Consider the following 18,936-nt stretch of genomic DNA (forward strand, 5'->3'; position numbering starts at 1 on the left):
AGAGATAGAATATCCAAAAAAAATCAAGAAAATCACATTGTATAAATTAGATTTTTTTTTTGCATTTTACAGTGAGAAATAAGTATTTGACCCCTCTGGCAAACAACACTTAATACTTGGTGGCAAAACCCTTGTTGGCAAGCACAGCAGTCAGACGTTTTTTGTAGTTGATTATGAGGGTTGCGCTCATGTCAGGAGGAATTTTGGTCCACTCCTCTTTGCAGATCATCTCTAAATCATTAAGATTTTGAGGCTGTCGCTTGGCAGCTCGGAGCTGCAACTCCCTCCATAAGTTTTCTATGGGGTGAGTGTCTGGAGACTGGCTAGGCCACTCCATGACTTTACTGTGCTTCTTTTTGAGCCACTCCTTTGTTGCCTTGGCTGTATGTTTTGGGTCATTGTCTTGCTGGAAGACCCAGCCATGACCCATCTTCAATGCTCTTACTGAGGGAAGAAGATTGTTGGCCAAAATCTCGCGATACATGACCCCATCCATCTTCCCTTCAGTACGGTGCTGTCATCATGTCCCCTTTGCCGAAAAGCACCCCCAAAGTATAATGCCCCCCCCCCATGCTTCACGGTTGGGACGATGTTCTTAGGGTTGTACTCATCCTTCTTCTTCCTCCAAACACGGCGAGTTGAGTTAATGCCAAAGAGCTCAATTTTTGTCTCATCTGACCTCAGCACCTTCTCCCAATAACTCACAGAATCATCCAGGTGTTCATTGCCAAACTTTAGATGGGCCTGCACATGTGCCTTCTTGAGCAGGGGGACCTTGCGAGCACTGCAGGATTTTAAACCTTTAAGGTGTAATGTGTTACCAATGCTTTTCTTGGTGACTGTGGTCCCAGCTGCCTTGAGATCATTAACAAGTTCCCCCCATGTAGTTTTAGGCTGATCTCTCACCTTCCTCATGATCAAGAATACCCCACGAGGTGAGATTTTGCATGGTGCCCCAGATCGATGTCGATTGACATTTTGTATTTCTTCCATTTTCTTACTATTGCACCAACAGTTGTCTCATTCTCACCCATCGTCTTACTTATGGTTTTGTAGCCCATTCCAGCTTTGTGCAGGTCTATGATCTTGTCCCTGACATCCTTAGAAAGCTCTTTGGTCTTGCCCATGTTGTAGAGGTTAGAGTCTGACTGATTAATTGAGTCTGTGGACAAGAGTCTTTCATACAGGTGTCTATGTAAGACAGCTGTCTTTAATGCAGGTAGCAAGTTGATTAGGAGCGTCTAACTGGTCTGTAGGAGCCAGAACTCATAATGGTATGTAGGGGATCAAATACTTATTTCTCACTGCAAAATGCAAATACATTTATCTAATTTATACAATGTGATTTTCTTTATTTTTTTGGGGGATATTCTATCTCTCAATGTTAAAATTAACCTACCCTTAAAATTATAGACTGTTCATGTCTTTGTCAGTGGGCAAACTTACAAAAACAGCAAGGGATCAAATACTTATTTCCCCCACTTTATGTATATATATATATATATATATATATATATATATATATATATATATAGTTTTTTTGTATTTAGTTCTTTTATTAAGCAATATGAAGGAAAATAAGTGCACAAAGGTGGATACAGAAAAAAAGGCTCTCTATATAAATTGAATAAATGTATCACCTGTAAAAAAAAATAAAAATGGTGAAAAATATATGGAACGCTTCACCAATTTACGTGTCACCCTTGTGCAGCAACCATGCTGTTTTTCTCTGCATTCTTCTCATTTTAGCATATGTGCTGGAATTGCGAGCATAAATATATATACAGTATATATATATATATATATATATATATATATATATATATATACAGTGCCTACAAGTAGTATTCAACCCCCTGCAGATTTAGCTGGTTTGATAAGATGCAAATAAGTTAGAGCCTTCAAACTGCAAACGAGAGTAGGTTTTATGAACAGAAGCATAAATCTTACAAACCAAAAAGTTATGTTGCTCAGTTGAATTTTATTAAATTTTAAACATAAAAGTGTGGGTCAATTATTATACAACCCCTATGTTTAATATTTTGTGGAATAACCCTTGTTTGCAATTACAGCTAATAATCGTCTTTTATAAGACCTGATCAGGCCGGCACAGGTCTGTGGAGTTATCTTGGCCCACTCCTCCATGCAGATCTTCTCCAAGTTATCTAGGTTCTTTGGGTGTCTCATGTGGACTTTATTCTTGAGCTCCTTCCACAAGTTTTCAATTGGGTTAAGGTCAGGAGACTGACTAGGCCACTCCAACACCTTGACTTTTTCCCTCTTGAATCAGGCCTTGGTTTTCTTGGCTGTGTGCTTTGGGTCGTTGTCTTGTTGGAAGATGAAATTACGACCCATCTTAAGATCCTTGATGGAGGAGCGGAGGTTCTTGGCCAAAATCTCCAGGTAGGCCGTGCTATCCATCTTCCCATGGATGCGGACCAGATGGCTAGGCCCCTTGGCTGAGAAACAGCCCCACAGCATGATGCTGCCACCACCATGCTTGACTGTAGGGATGGTATTCTTGGGGTCGTATGCAGTGCCATCCAGTCTCCAAACGTCACGTGTGTGGTTGGCACCAAAGATCTCGATCTTGGTCTCATCAGACCATAGAACCTTGAACCAGTCTGTCTCAGAGTCCTCCAAGTGATCATGAGCAAACTGTAGACGAGCCTTGACATGACGCTTTGAAAGTAAAGGTACCATACAGGCTCGTCTGGAACGGAGACCATTGCGGTGGAGTACGTTACTTATGGTATTGACTGAAACCAATGTCCCCACTGCCATGAGATCTTCCCGGAGCTCCTTCCTTGTTGTCCTTGGGTTAGCCTTGACTCTTCGGACAAGCCTGGCCTCGGCACGGGAGGACACTTTCAAAGGCTGACAGTAGTTCCATAAGCCTTCCACTTATGGATGATGCTCCCAACAGTGGAGACAGGTAGGCCCAACTCCTTGGAAAGGGTTTTGTACCCCTTGCCAGCCTTGTGACCCTCCACGATCTTGTCTCTGATGGCCTTGGAATGCTCCTTTGTCTTTCCCATGTTGACCATGTCTGAGTGCTGTTCACAAGTTTGGGGAGGGTCTTAAATAGTCAGAAAAGGCTGGCAAAAGAGATCTTTAATCCACACATGTGAAGCTCATTATTCTTGGTGCCTGAACTACTTCTTAATACTTTAGGGGGACCAAACAGAATTCTTGTGGTTTGAGGGGTTGAATAATAAATGACACTCTGAATTAACTTTTTACATTTAAAAAACAAAAACAAAAAAAAAAAAAAAATTTGCTGCAGTGCATTTCCCACTTCCAGGCTGATCTATAGTACAAATGTCACAATGCCAAGTTAATTCCGCATGTGTCAACCAGCTAAATCTGCAGGGGGTTGAATACTACTTGTAGGCATTGTATATATATATATACTGCTCAAAAAAATAAAGGGAACACTTAAGCAACAGAATATAACTCCAAGTAGATCAAACTTCTGTGAAATCAAACTGTCCACTTAGGAAGCAACACTGATTGACAATCAATTTCACATGCTGTTGTGCAAATGGAATAGACAATAGATGGAAATTATTGGCAATTATCCAGACACCCTCAATAAAGGAGTGGTTCTGCAGGTGGGGACTACAGACCACATCTCAGTACCAATGCTTTCTGGTTGATCTTTTGGTCACTTTTCAATGTTGGTTGTGCTTTCACACTCGTGGTAGCATGAGACGGACTCTACAACCCACAGAAGTTGCTCAGGTAGTGCAGCTCATCCATGATGGCACATCAATGCGAGCTGTGGCAAGAAGGTTTGCTGTGTCTGTCAGCGTAGTGTCCAGAGGCTGGAGGCGCTACTAGGAGACAGGCCAGTATACCAGGAGACATGGAGGGGGCCGTAAGAGGGCAACAATCCAGCAGCAGGGCCGCTACCTCCGCCTTTGTGCAAGGAGGAATAGGAGGAGCACTAGCAGAGCCCTGCTAAATGACCTCCAGCAGGCCACAAATGTGTATGTGTCTGCACAAATGGTTAGAAACCGACTCCATGAAGGTGGTATGAGGGCCCGACGTCCACAGATGGGGGTTGTGCTCATAGCCCAACACCGTGCAGGACGCTTGGCATTTGCCACAGAACACCAGGTTTGGCAAAGTCACCACTGGCGCCCTGTGCTCTTCACAGATGAAAGCAGTTTCACACTGAGCACATGTGACAGGCGTGACAGAGTCTGGAGACGCCGTGGAGAGCTAACTGCTGCCTGCAACATCCTTCAGCATGACCGGTTTGGCAGTGGGTCAGTAATGGCGTGGGGTGACATTTCTTTGGAGGGCCGCACAGCCCTCCATGTGCTTGCCAGAGGTAGCCTGACTGCCATTAGGTACCGAGATGAGATTCTCAGACCCCTTGTGAGACCATATGCTGGTGCGGTTGGCCCTGGGTCCCTCCTAATGCAGGACAATGCCAGACCTCATGTGGCTGGAGTGTGTCAGCAGTTCCTGCAAGATGAAGGCATTGAAGCTATGGACTGGCCCGTCCGTTCCCCAGACCTGAATCCGATTGAGCACATCTGGGACATAATGTCTCTCTCCTTCCACCAACGTCACGGTGCACCACAGACTGTCCAGGAGTTGGCGGATGCTTTAGTCCAGGTCTGGGAGGAGATCCCACAGGAGACCATCCGCAACCTCATCAGGAGCATGCCCAGGCATTGTAGGGAGGTCATACAGGCACGTGGAGGCCACACACAATACTGAGACTCATTTTGACTTGTTTTAAGGACATTACATCAAAGTTGGATCAGCCTGTAGTGTATTTTTCCACTTTAATTTTGGGGGTGACTCCAAATCCAGGCCTCCATTGGTTAATAATATTGATTTCCATTGATGATTTTTGTGTGATTTTGTTGTCAGCACATTCAACTTTGTACAGAACAAAGTATTCAATGAGAATATTTCATTCATTCAGATCTAGGATGTGTTATTTGAATGTTCCCTTTATTTTTTTGAGCAGTGTATATACACACATGTATGTATATATATATATATATATATATATATATATATATATATTTTTTAGAGCCTTTTTTTTCAATTGCTAAATTTAGTATAATAAGGTCGGTAGCGATAGGTAACAAGCACTGGCATAGTATGTTTGCTTTGATCTTCCCATCTCTTTCAGATCAATGCTGATGACAGCATGTGACCTTGGAGCTGCAACCAAACCATGGGAGATCTCAAGACAGGCAAGTGTTGATTTATTGCTGGGCAAGGAGGAACATGCTGATGGGACACTGTTACAAGGGCTCCAATGACTTACAAAGCACCATATAAATATAACCCTTCGGGTTCTGTTCACCATAAGAGCTCTATAGGTTTGCAGTAATAGTTATTTTTCTATATGTAATTTACCTAGATGGAGGTTTCTCTTCTGTGATATTTTTGTGCGCCCTGCCATGTGACATTTTGCAATTCTTCACTTTCAGCTGTGTTTTACACATTAATAGGAAAAAAGGAATTTGCCATGTAATGGTATTGGCTACTGGTGAAGAACTTGCGGTTTATTCCCGTCAGCATGGGGAACCGTCATGCCTACATACATTATTGCATTAGATCACAATGCCACAATTGATGGTCATGGCCGTATAAACTTGTATGTTTCGGCTAAATTAAAAGTCCGGTGTGCGTGAAAGAATCTGACTAGTGTATTAAGTTGAACTTCAATCATGACTTGACCACCAGCCGAGGTCCCAGGAGAAGAGGGGGCGCTCATCTGCTATTTATTACCATAATGAAAGCTCTGACTACCATGCCAATTAATTGGTTGATCAAATTAATGACCAAAGACCAATGAAAGCAATATGGAGCCACATTTCTATAATATAGGCATCATTAATAGCTATATTTATCACTAGGAAGGGCTCCACAATCATGTGGTTATATAATAAAATGTATATTATTTTTATTATTTTCTAAACATGATTAAAAATTAAAGATACATGTTAGATATGTAATATTTATACCATTTTTCCTAGGTTATTGTATTATGCATGTGGTTACAATGTTTCTACCCCAACATCTCAATCACATAACACTTTAAAGGGGTTATAATAATGGCCGCAGAGTTCTGGATATGGTAAAAAAATATCTATTTTTGCATCAGACTGACACATGGCCGTTCATCAGCACATATTTATCTTCTGTGTATGGGGGTCTTTAGTTGTAACAATAAGTATTATTGTCTTTTTAGTTGAACCCCATATGGCAGAAATTAATGGGATAAACATGTCCTCAGCTTACAGACCTGCATTTAGTTTCTTACCCAATCGTAAAGCTATTGGTTGAGTTTGGGAGCTAGGATTTATTAATAGTTGCTGGTTTTTAGGGTCATATTAGCAAATAATTTATTTCTTGTGTTTTAGAATACACATATTTCTATTATTGAAATGAAGCATGAAAGTGCTGCAGATAATTTTCCTATTTATAGTGTATTAGGACAGCATCAGCTTTGAAAAAGCTGTCCTGTTAGCAAAAACCATTTACCTCTAATATGGTGTCCCCTCCTGATTTTGGGAATGACTCACAAAGTCATAATGTGAGTATTTTGTGCATGTGTGCATTTGAATAGGTATTTCTGTGTCTGTGTGCGTGTAATGTGTGTAATATGTATGTAATGTGCATGTAATGTGTGTAATATGTGTGTAGTATGTGTGTGTGTGTAATGTTTGTAATATGTATGTAATGTGTGTGTGTAATATGTATACGTAATGTGTGTGTGAAATGTGTGTAATATGTATATGTAATGTGTGTGTGTAATATGCATGTAATGTGTGTAATATGTATATGTAATGTGTGTGTGAAATGTGTGAAATATGTAATGTGTGTGTGTGTGTGTGTGTGAAATGTGTGTAATATGTATATGTAATGTGTGTGTGTAATATGCATGTAATGTGTGTAATATGTATATGTAATGTGTGTGTGAAATTTGTAATGTGTGTGTAATATGTATATGTAATGCGTGTGTGTAATATGTATGTAATGTGTGTAATATGTATATGTAATGTGCGTGTAATATGTATATGTAATGTGTGTGTGTAATATGTATGTAATGTGTGTAATATGTATATGTAATGCGTGTGTGTAATATGCATGTAATGTGTGTAATATGTATATGTAATGTGTGTGAAATATGTAATGTGTGTGTAATATGTATAAGTAATGCGTGTGTGTAATATGTATGTAATGTGTGTAATATGTATATGTAATGTGTGTGTAATATGTATGTAATGTGTGTAATGTGTGTGTGTGAAATGTGTGTAATATCTATATGTAATGTATGTGTGTAATATGTATGTAATGTGTGTAATATGTATATCTAATGTGTGTGTGAAATATGTAATGTGTGTGTAATATGTATAAGTAATGCGTGTGTGTAATATGTATGTAATGTGTGTAATATGTATATGTAATGTGTGTGTAATATGTATATGTAATGCGTGTGTGTAATATGTATGTAATGCGTGTAATATGTATATGTAATGTGTGTGTAATATGTGTGATAGGTGTGTAATATGTATATGTAATGTGTGTGTGAAATATGCAATGTGTGTGTAATATGTATATGTAATGCGTGTGTGTAATATGTATGTAATGCGTGTAATATGTATATGTAATGTGTGTGTAATATGTGTGTAATGTGTGTGTAATAAAACTAAAACACTCCCAGTGTTCTTTCCTCTCTCTCTCCTGAGAAATCATGAGGAATGCAAAGCAAATAGGGTGCGGTAATCTTTTCAGCTATCAGCCACCCCATCTTTCAGACAGCTTGTATTCCTCCACCATGGAGATACCGCAGGCACTGTCACATACTGACATTGATTAATCAGTTTCTGCATAGTTTTTAAATTTGAGGGCTTTCCATTCATTCAGTGAAACGTCTTCCTCGGCCATCACATCCTGAGGGTAATATGAATGAATACAAAGAATACTGATTAGCATCACTAGCGGGAGATGGCAGAATACGATTCTGCCATGCATATTTACAGCGGATGGTTTTTACACAAGGAACAAAGGCTTCAAATAGTGAATAGTTTTAAGAGGTTTCAAACAGTACCCAACTGGAGCGAACTATAATCTTATCTGTTGTACTTTTAGGTGGCCGAATTAGTGACCAGTGAATTCTTTGAGCAAGGAGACCGAGAGCGTTCAGAGCTTAAACTGACACCTTCAGTAAGTCTTGTATGGAGTTCGGTAAACTCTCATAAACTCTTGTGTGTTTGCTTGTTCAATAAAACATAAAGGAAATCTGCCATCAAGTTTTTGCTGCAGTATAAAGTAGAGACAGAGACCCTGATTCCAGCAATGTATCACTTACTAGGCTACTTGCTGTAGTTTGGGATGCAGTTACTGATGGCTCAGCCGTCCAGTCGTGCTGAAGCTGTCAGTACATTAATTGACAGCTCAGTGTCCCGTCTGGTGCAGGGGTGTGCTGAAGCTGTCAGTATATTGATTGACGACTCAGTGTCCAGTCAGGTGCAGGGGTGTGCTGAGCTATCAATGTTTTTGACAGCTCAGTGTCCAATCTGAAACTGGGAGGCGCTGGCTGTCTCCAGGTGTTCCCTGTCCCAGGTGATTCCCCGGCTACTTAACTGGGCTGTTAGTCTCAGACCTCTGCCAGACGTACATTCAGCTCTTTGTGGTTTGTCTCTCTGTGCCGTGTGTTCTGCTTGTTGCCTGACCTTGGACCTCATTCTGACAATCAGTCTGTTTAACCCCTTTGTTCTGATCCGCTATCTTCCTGGTATTTTGACCTCGGATCGTTACCTGACTACGCCTTTGCCTCTTCCCTCTGTTTATGACGTACCCTCCAGGCTTTTGACCTCGGACTCCTTGACTATCCTAACTCATGACTTGTCCATGAGAAGTGACTCAGCGTCACACTGCAGGTCTGTAAGTCCTTTCAATGGTGATTAGATTGACAGCTTTTGTCTACACTGTGCAGAGGCAGAAAGCTGCCAATCAATTGTAGGGGGGTGGGGATAGCCATGGATATCAATAATTTCTGCAGGTTTCCTAGTCTTTTCTGTGATAAAACTTTATGAGATTATGAAAACTACAGTAAACAGCCCAGTAAGTGACACGTCACTGGTATTAATTAGGGTCCCTGCCTCTACTATCTGGTGCTTTCAGATGAGGTAGCAAAAACATCGTCACAGAGTCTCTTTAAAGTGACATTCCCAGTGAAAGACGACAAAATTAGAGCATAACCTAGGGATAGAGAGGATGCTAGATAGAGCGTTCACCTTGTGGAGTTGTGCGGACACCAGGCAAAGCTCTAGAACAATGTGTGTAGGCAATTCAGCTGGTTGGTTACATGATCCTGAGTAGTAGGGATAAGTATAATTCTATAAAAAGGGAACTTTTCAAAAAAAAAAATTGAGAGACTAACTCATTAGCACTGTGGATTCAGAGAAGAGTCATCGGAAGCAGTATACAGTATATCCATTGCTACCACAGTTGTTTTTTGTTATCTGTTTGTTTATTTATTTTAATAAATATTTATTTTTTTTGGTAGTTTTGCTTAGCAGTAATGACTTAGTTTCCCCACTTTTTTTTAACAAGTTCCTTTTTTTATTTATTTTTAACAAAAGATCAGTTCTCTTTTATGTAGAAAGTTTTGTAAAAAGCTCAACTGAAAAATCTAACAAAATATAAAAAGAATTTAAAAGTTGTATGTGCGCTTTTAATTTTTTTTTGTTTGCTATTTTTTTACTGAAACTACTTTTAATCAATGTTTTGACACTGACAGCGCAAACATGTCACAAGTTACCAAAAGTGATATGAAGCACCAAAGGTTATCTTATAGAGCGAGCCACATAAGGACAAAGTGAGGCAAACGTAGAGTGAGGATTGTCTTACTTTGCAGTCTGGTTATAGGTACTGTATAGTGAGTGCAGTACTAGAGGACATACAAGTGCAAGGACAAAAAATCATTGATTCATTTTGACATATCATGAATCACAGACAGGACTACAGATGACTGGGCCTGGTAGCACAATTAAAAAGAAAACATTATTTTTTGAGAATTCTAAACCAGTACATTTTTCAAGCACTTTAGACCCGATCAGACTTTTTTGGACATGTTTTTTCTTTACTTTTTACTTATTTTGTTTGTCCACTTAGGGGAACTCAACCTGCGATCGTCTGATCGCTTCTGCTATATAGAGCAATACTATAGTATTTCTGTGTATAGTAAAAATCACTGTCTTCTATGACGCACAACCAAAAGCTGAACATCGCAGAAGCGAACACATGACAGGGCTGGGGACGTTCAGCCGGATCCCGGATGTTATAGCAACCCATCAGTTCCCTGCGATCACGTTGCAGGGAAGCCAATGGCCACCTGTATTAATGTCCGGGCTGGTTAGCAATTAACAGCAGCCTTTAAGAGGTTAACAGCAGCGATCGACAGGCTCCTGTTCTAAGCCCCGACACGCTCCATGATGGATATATCCATCATTGATCATTAAGGGATTAATGTATAAATAAGATCCAATAAATTAGTAAACAAAAGAATGCCTGTGTTTGACTTTTTATACTTTAGGCTATGTTCACCACTTCATTCAGACACTCCGTATGTTTGTTCTGTTTTTAGGTGCAAAAAATGGAATTAAAGGGGTTGAGGACATTTTTGTTTACTCAAGTGCATGTGTTTTGGGCTAAAAATCATTTTTGCAATTGGGTTTCATTAAAAATGAAGCACTGATTGCCTTTTATAGTCTCTGAGCTGCACTGTCTATTGCTGGCTGGAAAATGAGGTAACTGGGAAAGTATCAGAGAGCTCATTCTGACTGTCTGAGAGTTTGTAACTCCTTTACCTATTTTTTGAGCTCCTCTCAGCTGATTTATGACCACAGATTCCATCAAAGCTAAATATGCAGGGAAACAAATAGCCTGTAAAAGCCAAACGGATGCAAAATTTTAACAGTTTGGCTTTTTCAGGTTCACATTTAACTTTGATGTGGTTTGCGAATATAAATAAGCTGAGATGAGATCAGAAACAGACTTAATAAAGAATTACAAACTCTCCCATGAGATCATCAAAGTGAGCTTTCTAATGGATTCTCAGTTGACTCATTCAAACTGTACAACATTTTTAACAAAACCCAATTGCAAAAAATATTTTTAGCCCCAAATACATGCATTTAAGAAACAAAAACGTCCCTAAAGGTGGACAACCTCTAACCCCTTTCATGTTCAGAATGGATCCATTGCGTTAATGATGTAAAAGAAAGCAGAGGGTCCCCATTATTTCATCCAGATTCCATTATGTGTTAGTTTTTAGAACAACTCAAAATGTTTTTTTCCATTCTAAAAACTGGGATATAATGGAAACCAGTCAGAGCCCATGGTAGTTAATGGGGTGCCTCTACTCCCGTTTGCATCAATAATGTAATGGATCCATTTTGAACATGAATTCCATTTGCCGCTTTCTAAAAACAAAACAGAGAAATATAATGCCTGAACGTAGATGTGAACATAGTCTTATTGTCTGGTTTTTGTTTTTTTTTCAGGCCATTTTCGATCGCAACAGAAAAGACGAGCTTCCTAGATTGCAGTTAGAATGGATTGACAATATTTGTTTTCCTCTGTATGAGGTAAGTAGATGCGGAGCGCCGTGTCGGGAAAAGAAGGAAGGGATAAAAGTTACTCCATATATGTGACACTATCTACAATGGTCAATAAAGTAAATGGCTAATAGACTATGGTAATTTATTGCTCATTATACATATAATGTATGAAATTGGAGGCACAGAGAGGTCGAGTAGTGCAGTCATGTACTTAGTATTAAAAGCTGACCATGCTTAATGTGACGTCAGTGTGAATAAGGGCCGAGCAGGACCGGGTCCGGAACACGGACACGCAACAAATGGCAAGCTATATAAATGTAATGTCCAGCTCAAAGGAAGGGAGGCCACATCCTTACCTGCAATGAATGAAGAAACCTAAAACTTTTGACTGTTTAATAGCCAGTGTGAACATGATCCTATTTTGCATGCATACCAACTTATACTAGATAGATAGATAGATAGATAGATAGATAGATACATAGATAGATACATACATAGATAGATACATAGATAGATAGATAGATTGATAGATAGATAATAGAGCGATATATGATAGATAGATAGATAGATAGATAGATAGATATGTAGATAGATAGATATGTAGATAAATAAAGATATATATTATTATTATTTATTTTATTTATTATTATAGTGCCATTAACTCCATGGCGCTTTACATGTTTAAAAGGGGAATACACAGCAAACAACAAGTACAATAATTTGAACAAAAACGAGTGCAGGAGGAGAGGACCCTGCCCGCGAGGGCTCACAGTCTACAAGAGATGGGTGAGGATACAGTAGGTGAGGGTACAGCTGGTCTGCAGCGGTATGGTGGAGCGGTGGTTACTGCAGGTTGTAGGCTTGTCGGAGGAGGTCGGTCTTCAGGTTCCTTTTGAAGGTTTCCACGGTAGGCGAGAGTCTGATGTGTTGGGGTACAGAGTTCCAGAGTAGGGGGGATACATGGGAGAAATCTTGTATACGATTGTGGGAAGAGAAGATGAGAGGGGAGTAGAGAAGGAGATCTTGTGAGGATCGGAGGTTGCGTGCGGGTATGTATCGGGAGACTAGGTCAGAGATATATGGGGGAGACAGGTTGTGGATGACTTTATATGCCATGGTCAGGGTTTTGAGCTGTAGTCTCTGGGCAATGGGGAGCCTATGAAGGGATTGACAGAGAGGAGAGGCCGGGAAATAGCGGGGGACAGGTGGATTAGTCGGGCTGCAGAGTTTAGGATAGATTGGAGGGGTGCGAGAGTGTTAGAAGGGAGGCCACAGAGCAGGAAGTTGCAGTAGTTGAGGTGGGAGATGATGAGGGCGTGCACTGGGGTTTTAGCAGATTCATGGTTGAGGAATGTGCGGATCTGTGAAATATTTTTGGGTTGGAGTAGGCAGGACGTGAAAAGGGCTTGGATATGTGGTCTGAAGGAGAGATCAGAGTCCAGGGTTACCTCGAGGCAGTGAGCTTGCGGGACTGGGGAGAGTGGACAGCCATTGACTTTGATGGATAGGTCAGATGGGGGTGTTGAGCGAGATGGGGGAAAGATGATGAATTCAGTTTTATCCATATTAAGTTTTAGGAATCTAATATTAGATAGCTATTAAATAGATAGATATTAGATAGATAGATGTAGATTAGATAGATGATAGATAGATATGGGATAAAGATATAGATATTAAATATAGGGATAGATAGATAGATAGATAGATAGATAGATAGATAGATAGATAGATAGATAGATAGATAGATCAGGAAGTCAGTTCTTCATAATAAATGTATGTTGTTTGTTTTTTTCTATCCATTAGCAGCTTGCAGTAAATGTAGAAAATGTTCTTGTTAGTTGCTGAGAGGGCAGGACATGGGTCAGATCATGAAGGAGATCACAAACTCCCACATTCTGAGTTGAGGCAAATTTGAGAGCAACAAACCTCTCCTCTCCTACTAGGATTTCCTAAGGGAATGTAGTGGTGTCAGCGACTCCTCTCCTCTGCATTCTCTGCTCCTCGCTGTGCAGCTATTAGCGTGATGCTCAACTAAAGGGAAAACACAGCAGCAGACCTGGAAGTCAGTGTTGTTATTGCCTTCAGGGAAATTGGAAAGCTGATGTCATATTATCAAGCTGTGTAATTTCTCCTACATAAAAAGCGAGACTTTTTGGTGTTTTGTTATTTTTTCTTTATATAAAGTGTGTATCCATTATAGAGTAAGGCACACGTAACATTTCGTCTTATTTCATTTTATTAGATATATTATGTGACTTTTAACATTTTTGACATATCTTATAAATTATGTTCCAAAGGAAAAAAAAAATTATTTTATATTATTTTTTAACCTTTGAATAAAAAGCTTTTGTCTTAAAAATATTATTGTTCTAATTTTTGATAAAAATCGATTGCAGAATTATGTTCTAAATGTCTCCTGCACTTTTCTAAGGATAATTCTTTACGAGTGATGCCCCATATCCAGTCTTGTTAGAATTTTTCACTGCTTCCACTATATACTGGCAGCAGTCATATGACCCCACCCGCACTACTGGACAACAGTGAATGTGATTGGTCAAACCCCATATTGAAACTCCTCCCTGTTGACTAATTCCAGAATAGGCAATCCCTTTTATTCATTCTGGCACTGACGCTCCAGTGGACCCTGTTGGTCTTTGCTTACATCCACTTGCCAGATGTAACCATTTGGGTTATTATGTGTTTCAGGGTCCCTATATATGTCCTTGAATCCCAACTCTCCCTAATAGCCACAACATCCTAAATAGGACAGTTAACAATAAAGTTTATAATGGGATAATTAACACTTTGTCTCATACATAAAGAAAAACTAAAGAAATGAGCTGGAGTATAAGTTGGTATATGGGAAATGTGTAAGAGCCTGTTCACACTGTGGCCATTTCATAGACAAAACCCAAGAAAAAACAAACAAAATAAGCAAATACCCTTTAGTAGGTAAGTAAGTAAATAGTAATAGTACATGTAAATAACACAGAGTACTTAGCTAACACTATTTTGATTAAAAAAGTGTAAAAGTCATCCCACCGCGACAAGTAGTTCTCAAGGTGTCACCCTGATTTGGCGATTGGGTACACCTCGTCGCGGTGGGATGAATTCTACACTTTTTTTTTAAATCAAAATAGTGTTAACTAAATACCTTATGTTATTTACATGTACTATTACTATTTACCTATTTACATACTACAGGGTATATGCTCATTTTTTCTTGGCTTTTCTCATAGATAAAGGGCTTATTTAAAGGGCTAATACAGTGCAAACAGCGCTGAACTATTGGGATGCTAATCGTTCAAGGGCACGATAGCACTCACTATACAGTACAGACCAAAAGTTTGGACACACCTTCTCATTTAAAGATTTTGCTGTATTTTCTTGACTTTGAAAATTGTACATTCACACTGAAGGCATCAAAACTATGAATTAACACATGTGGAATTATATACTTAACAAAAAGTGTGAAACAACTGAAAATATGTCTTATATTCTAGGTTCTTCAAAGTAGCCACCTTTTGCTTTGATGACTGCTTTGCACACTCTTGGCTTTCTCTTGATGAGCTTCAAGAGGTAGTCACCGAAAATGGTCTTCCAACAATCTTGAAGGAGTTCCCAGAGATGCTTAGCACTTGTTGGCCCTTTTGCCTTCACTCTGCGGTCCAGCTCACCCCAAACCATCTCGATTAGGTTCAGGTCTGGTGACTGTGGAGGCGAGGTCATCTGGCGTAGCACCCCATCACTCTCCTTCTTGGTCAAATAGCCCTTACACAGCCTGGAGGTGTGTTTGGGGTCATTGTCCTGTTGAAAAATAAATGATGGTCCAACTAAACCCAAACCGGATGGAATAGCATGCCGCTGCAAGATGCTGTGGTAGCCATGCTGGTTCAGTATGCCTTCAATTTTGAATAAATCCCCAACAGTGTCACCAGCAAAGCACCCCCACACCATCACACCTCCTCCTCCATGCTTCACGGTGGAAACCAGGCATGTAGAGTCCATCCGTTCACCTTTTCTGCATCGCACAAAGACACGGTGGTTGGAACCAAAGATCTCAAATTTGGACTCATCAGACCAAAGCACAGATTTACACTGGTCTAATATCCATTCCTTGTGTTCTTTAGCCCAAACAAGTCTCTTCTGCTTGTTGCCTGTCCTTAGCAGTGGTTTCCTAGCAGCTATTTTACCATGAAGGCCTGCTGCACAAAGTCTCCTCTTAACAGTTGTTGAAGAGATGTGTCTGCTGCTAGAACTCGGTGTGGCATTGACCTGGTCTCTAATCTGAGCTGCTGTTAACCTGCGATTTCTGAGGCTGGTGACTCGGATAAACTTATCCTCAGAAGCAGAGGTGATTCTTGGTCTTCCTTTCCTGGTGCGGTCCTCATGTGAGCCAGTTTCTTTGTAGCGCTTGATGGTTTTTGCAACTGCACTTGGGGACACTTTCAAAGTTTTCCCAATTTTTCAGACTGACTGACCTTCATTTCTTAAAGCAATGATGGCCACTAGTTTTTCTTTACTTAGCTGCTTTTTTCTTGCCATAATACAAATTCTAACAGTCTATTCAGTAGGACTATCAGCTATGTATCCACCAGACTTCTGCACAACACAACTAATGGTCCCAACCCCATTTATAAGGCAAGAAATCCCACTTATTAAACCTGACAGGGCACACCTGTGAAGTGAAAACTATTTCCGGTGACTACCTCTTGAAGCTCATCAAGAGAATGCCGAGACTGTGCAAAGCAGTCATCAAAGCAAAAGGTGGCTACTTTGAAGAACCTAGAATATAAGACATATTTTCAGTTGTTTCACACTTTTTTGTTAAGTATATAATTCCACATGTGTTAATTCATAGTTTTGATGCCTTCAGTGTGAATGTACAATTTTCATAGTCATGAAAATACAGAAAAATCTTTAAATGAGAAGGTGTGTCCAAACTTTTGGTCTGTACTGTATATTACCATCAAAGACACCCACTATCCCTTAAGAATTAGCTTCAAACAACCTTGCAATGCAGCATTTTACTTTATATTCACTCCCACCCCAATTGTTGGGAGCTGGGTTGCCAACTTTACTTTCATTTTTTTCTGGACAGCTTATCAAAAAATCACAGACAGACAATATTTTTTATGGATACATTGGAAAACCCATAACAAATTGGAATAAGTGGAAAGTCAGATGCATTGCTTAGCACATGGCATAGCTCCCATCATAATTACATTTTATATCACAACTTCTCAGCAAAACCTTCTCGCATCTTCACTCGTTGCCAATCCCCAGCCACCTTGTAATAGGTGAGCATGCCCAGGGACCAATCACAGTGCTCCAACTAATGGGCGGATCTAACCGAGAAGGCTAGCCTGTGAGCGGTGAGATAGGAGGAAACTTTCCTCTGCTCCAACGAATGAGGTACAGGTCACTCCCATGAGGAGGTGCATGGCGCCACAGATCTATGGTGACACCCACAACTCCTAACTGGGAGGATTAGTGTTGCCAAAGCAACTTTTCTATACAGAGAGGAAGAATGGCTCACAAAAAATGGCCCAACCATGCTATAACAGCTGTTACATTGCGCAGTGCTACCATCCCCTTTGGTTGACGGCCCAATGCTTAGGTGCAAGCCATGGCCATCCTATGAAAGTTGGATGGGCCTAACTCAGTGTGCACAGAAAAATGTAAGGAGTGACATCGTGTCCTCAAACAGTTTTACGCACTAGGTACTCCTGTCCCTACACTAATATTAAATGTCCCCTCTATGGCATGGCATCCAACAGTTCAGTGCTGTCTGTACTGTTTTAGCATGATTAATTACGATCTCCATGCATGGGACCAAGTTTTTATGATCCCATTATAGACTTTAATGTTGACCATTGAATTTAGGACGTTCAGGGAGAACTGAGATACTGGAACTGATATAGGGACCCCAAGAGACAAAGACTTGGAATTTTTTAGGACCCATAACATTGGTTGTGTCCCTCTTGTATAATTAAGATTAGTGCCTCACTGACTCGCCAGGAAAAGTTGTTGCACTTTATATGTTCACTTTTGGTTTTAATTGTCTAATAAAATTAAAGTATTAAATACTCTAAACTTTGTGATCCTTTGTTGTTAATAACCAGCCTCAGTGGGCGCAATGGCGTACATGCTTACGTGGCTGCGGTGGTCATGGCTGCAAGGAAGTAAACAGAGAATGACGGGGTCACCGGAGCATTGGGAAATTGAATAGTTGGATTATAGTATATTTAATTTTATTTTATTGCATTTTACATTTGTTTAAAATTCTGGAAGGAGTGACACAGATGACCTGAAACCTGAAGCTTATGACTACCATACATCTTAATATTCATGTATATATTCAGCATGGGCCTGATAATTAGTAACTTTATGGTATGGTTATTTGTATCCTGTATGGACCACCTATCTAACTAAGGAACACCTAACCAGATTCAAGAGAGCCCTAGAGTTGCATTAAACTCTTCTATATCATTTTTTTATGGGTCTCCAACAACAGACTGCTATAAAATTGTCATTGAATCTTCCAATTTATAGACTTCTGAATTTCTTTAGTTAATGTACACTTTAATATAATAGCTATAAAGGGTAAATATTGGCCACTTGCCTTATAGAGTGTCCTCCAAGTAACTGGCGGCACTCTGTTATGCTGGCCATACACATGATCATTCCACCAACAACCATCTCTACTCCCTGCCCCATACACGGGAACAATCAGCTTGGACGAGCGTTTCTGTATTCTCAATGGGGAAAATCATCTGACAGCATCATGTGCACAGAAAAAAAGAATCGGGAGATTGAATTTCAATCAACCAATCCTTGGAGAGTCACAATATACATAAGATGTTCAGCTGATCCGGCTGACTTTTATCTAATATGCACGGAGTTCTTAAGACAGTTTGTATCAAATTCCAATATGTTCAAGCTTTGTCTCTAGACCAGTCATGGGCAAAGTGCGGCTCGCGGGCCACATCCACCTCTCAGGCTGTTTTGGTATGGCCCACAGACCAAGATAGCTGAAGGGCTGAAAACAATAGCCCACAGCCGCATCATGCCCTCACCCACTGCCCATCCGCCACTGCCCTCCGCCCGATATCACCGCTGTCTGCATCCTCAGGATGAATACATTGGTGGAGGACAGAGCCACAGGCTCCTTCTTCCACCAATCAGCATGTGCAACTGAGACAGCAGTCGCAATGAGCCAGTGCACCGGAGAGCGGAGCGGCGGGGGAACGAGAGTGAGGTGAGAATGTGTTTTTTTTAGGTGTTTTTTCATATGTCTATGGGATGTGTGCCTGTATGTAGGGGGCTA

At 40.3% G+C, this 18,936-nt stretch overlaps 1 protein-coding gene and 1 non-coding gene across 2 annotated transcripts in view; one reads left to right on the forward strand and one right to left on the reverse strand.

The window, feature by feature from the left end:
- Positions 1-18,936, forward strand: part of PDE11A (phosphodiesterase 11A) — a 921,640-nt gene that overhangs the window by 859,450 nt on the left and 43,254 nt on the right. Inside the window, exons 17-19 of the mRNA XM_073646878.1 lie at positions 5,159-5,222; positions 8,131-8,205; positions 11,550-11,633. Coding sequence (XP_073502979.1) covers positions 5,159-5,222; positions 8,131-8,205; positions 11,550-11,633 — 223 coding nt within the window. The remainder of the gene's footprint in view (positions 1-5,158; positions 5,223-8,130; positions 8,206-11,549; positions 11,634-18,936) is intronic.
- LOC141162734 (U6 spliceosomal RNA) lies at positions 1,667-1,773 on the reverse strand. The gene has a single exon (XR_012250802.1). It is a non-coding gene; the product is annotated as a U6 spliceosomal RNA (small nuclear RNA).

Source organism: Phyllobates terribilis, unplaced genomic scaffold (genome assembly GCF_046119375.1).
Source record: "Phyllobates terribilis strain yellow unplaced genomic scaffold, ASM4611937v1 Scaffold_9__5_contigs__length_417890890, whole genome shotgun sequence".
In the NCBI taxonomy this organism is placed as follows: domain Eukaryota; kingdom Metazoa; phylum Chordata; class Amphibia; order Anura; family Dendrobatidae; genus Phyllobates; species Phyllobates terribilis.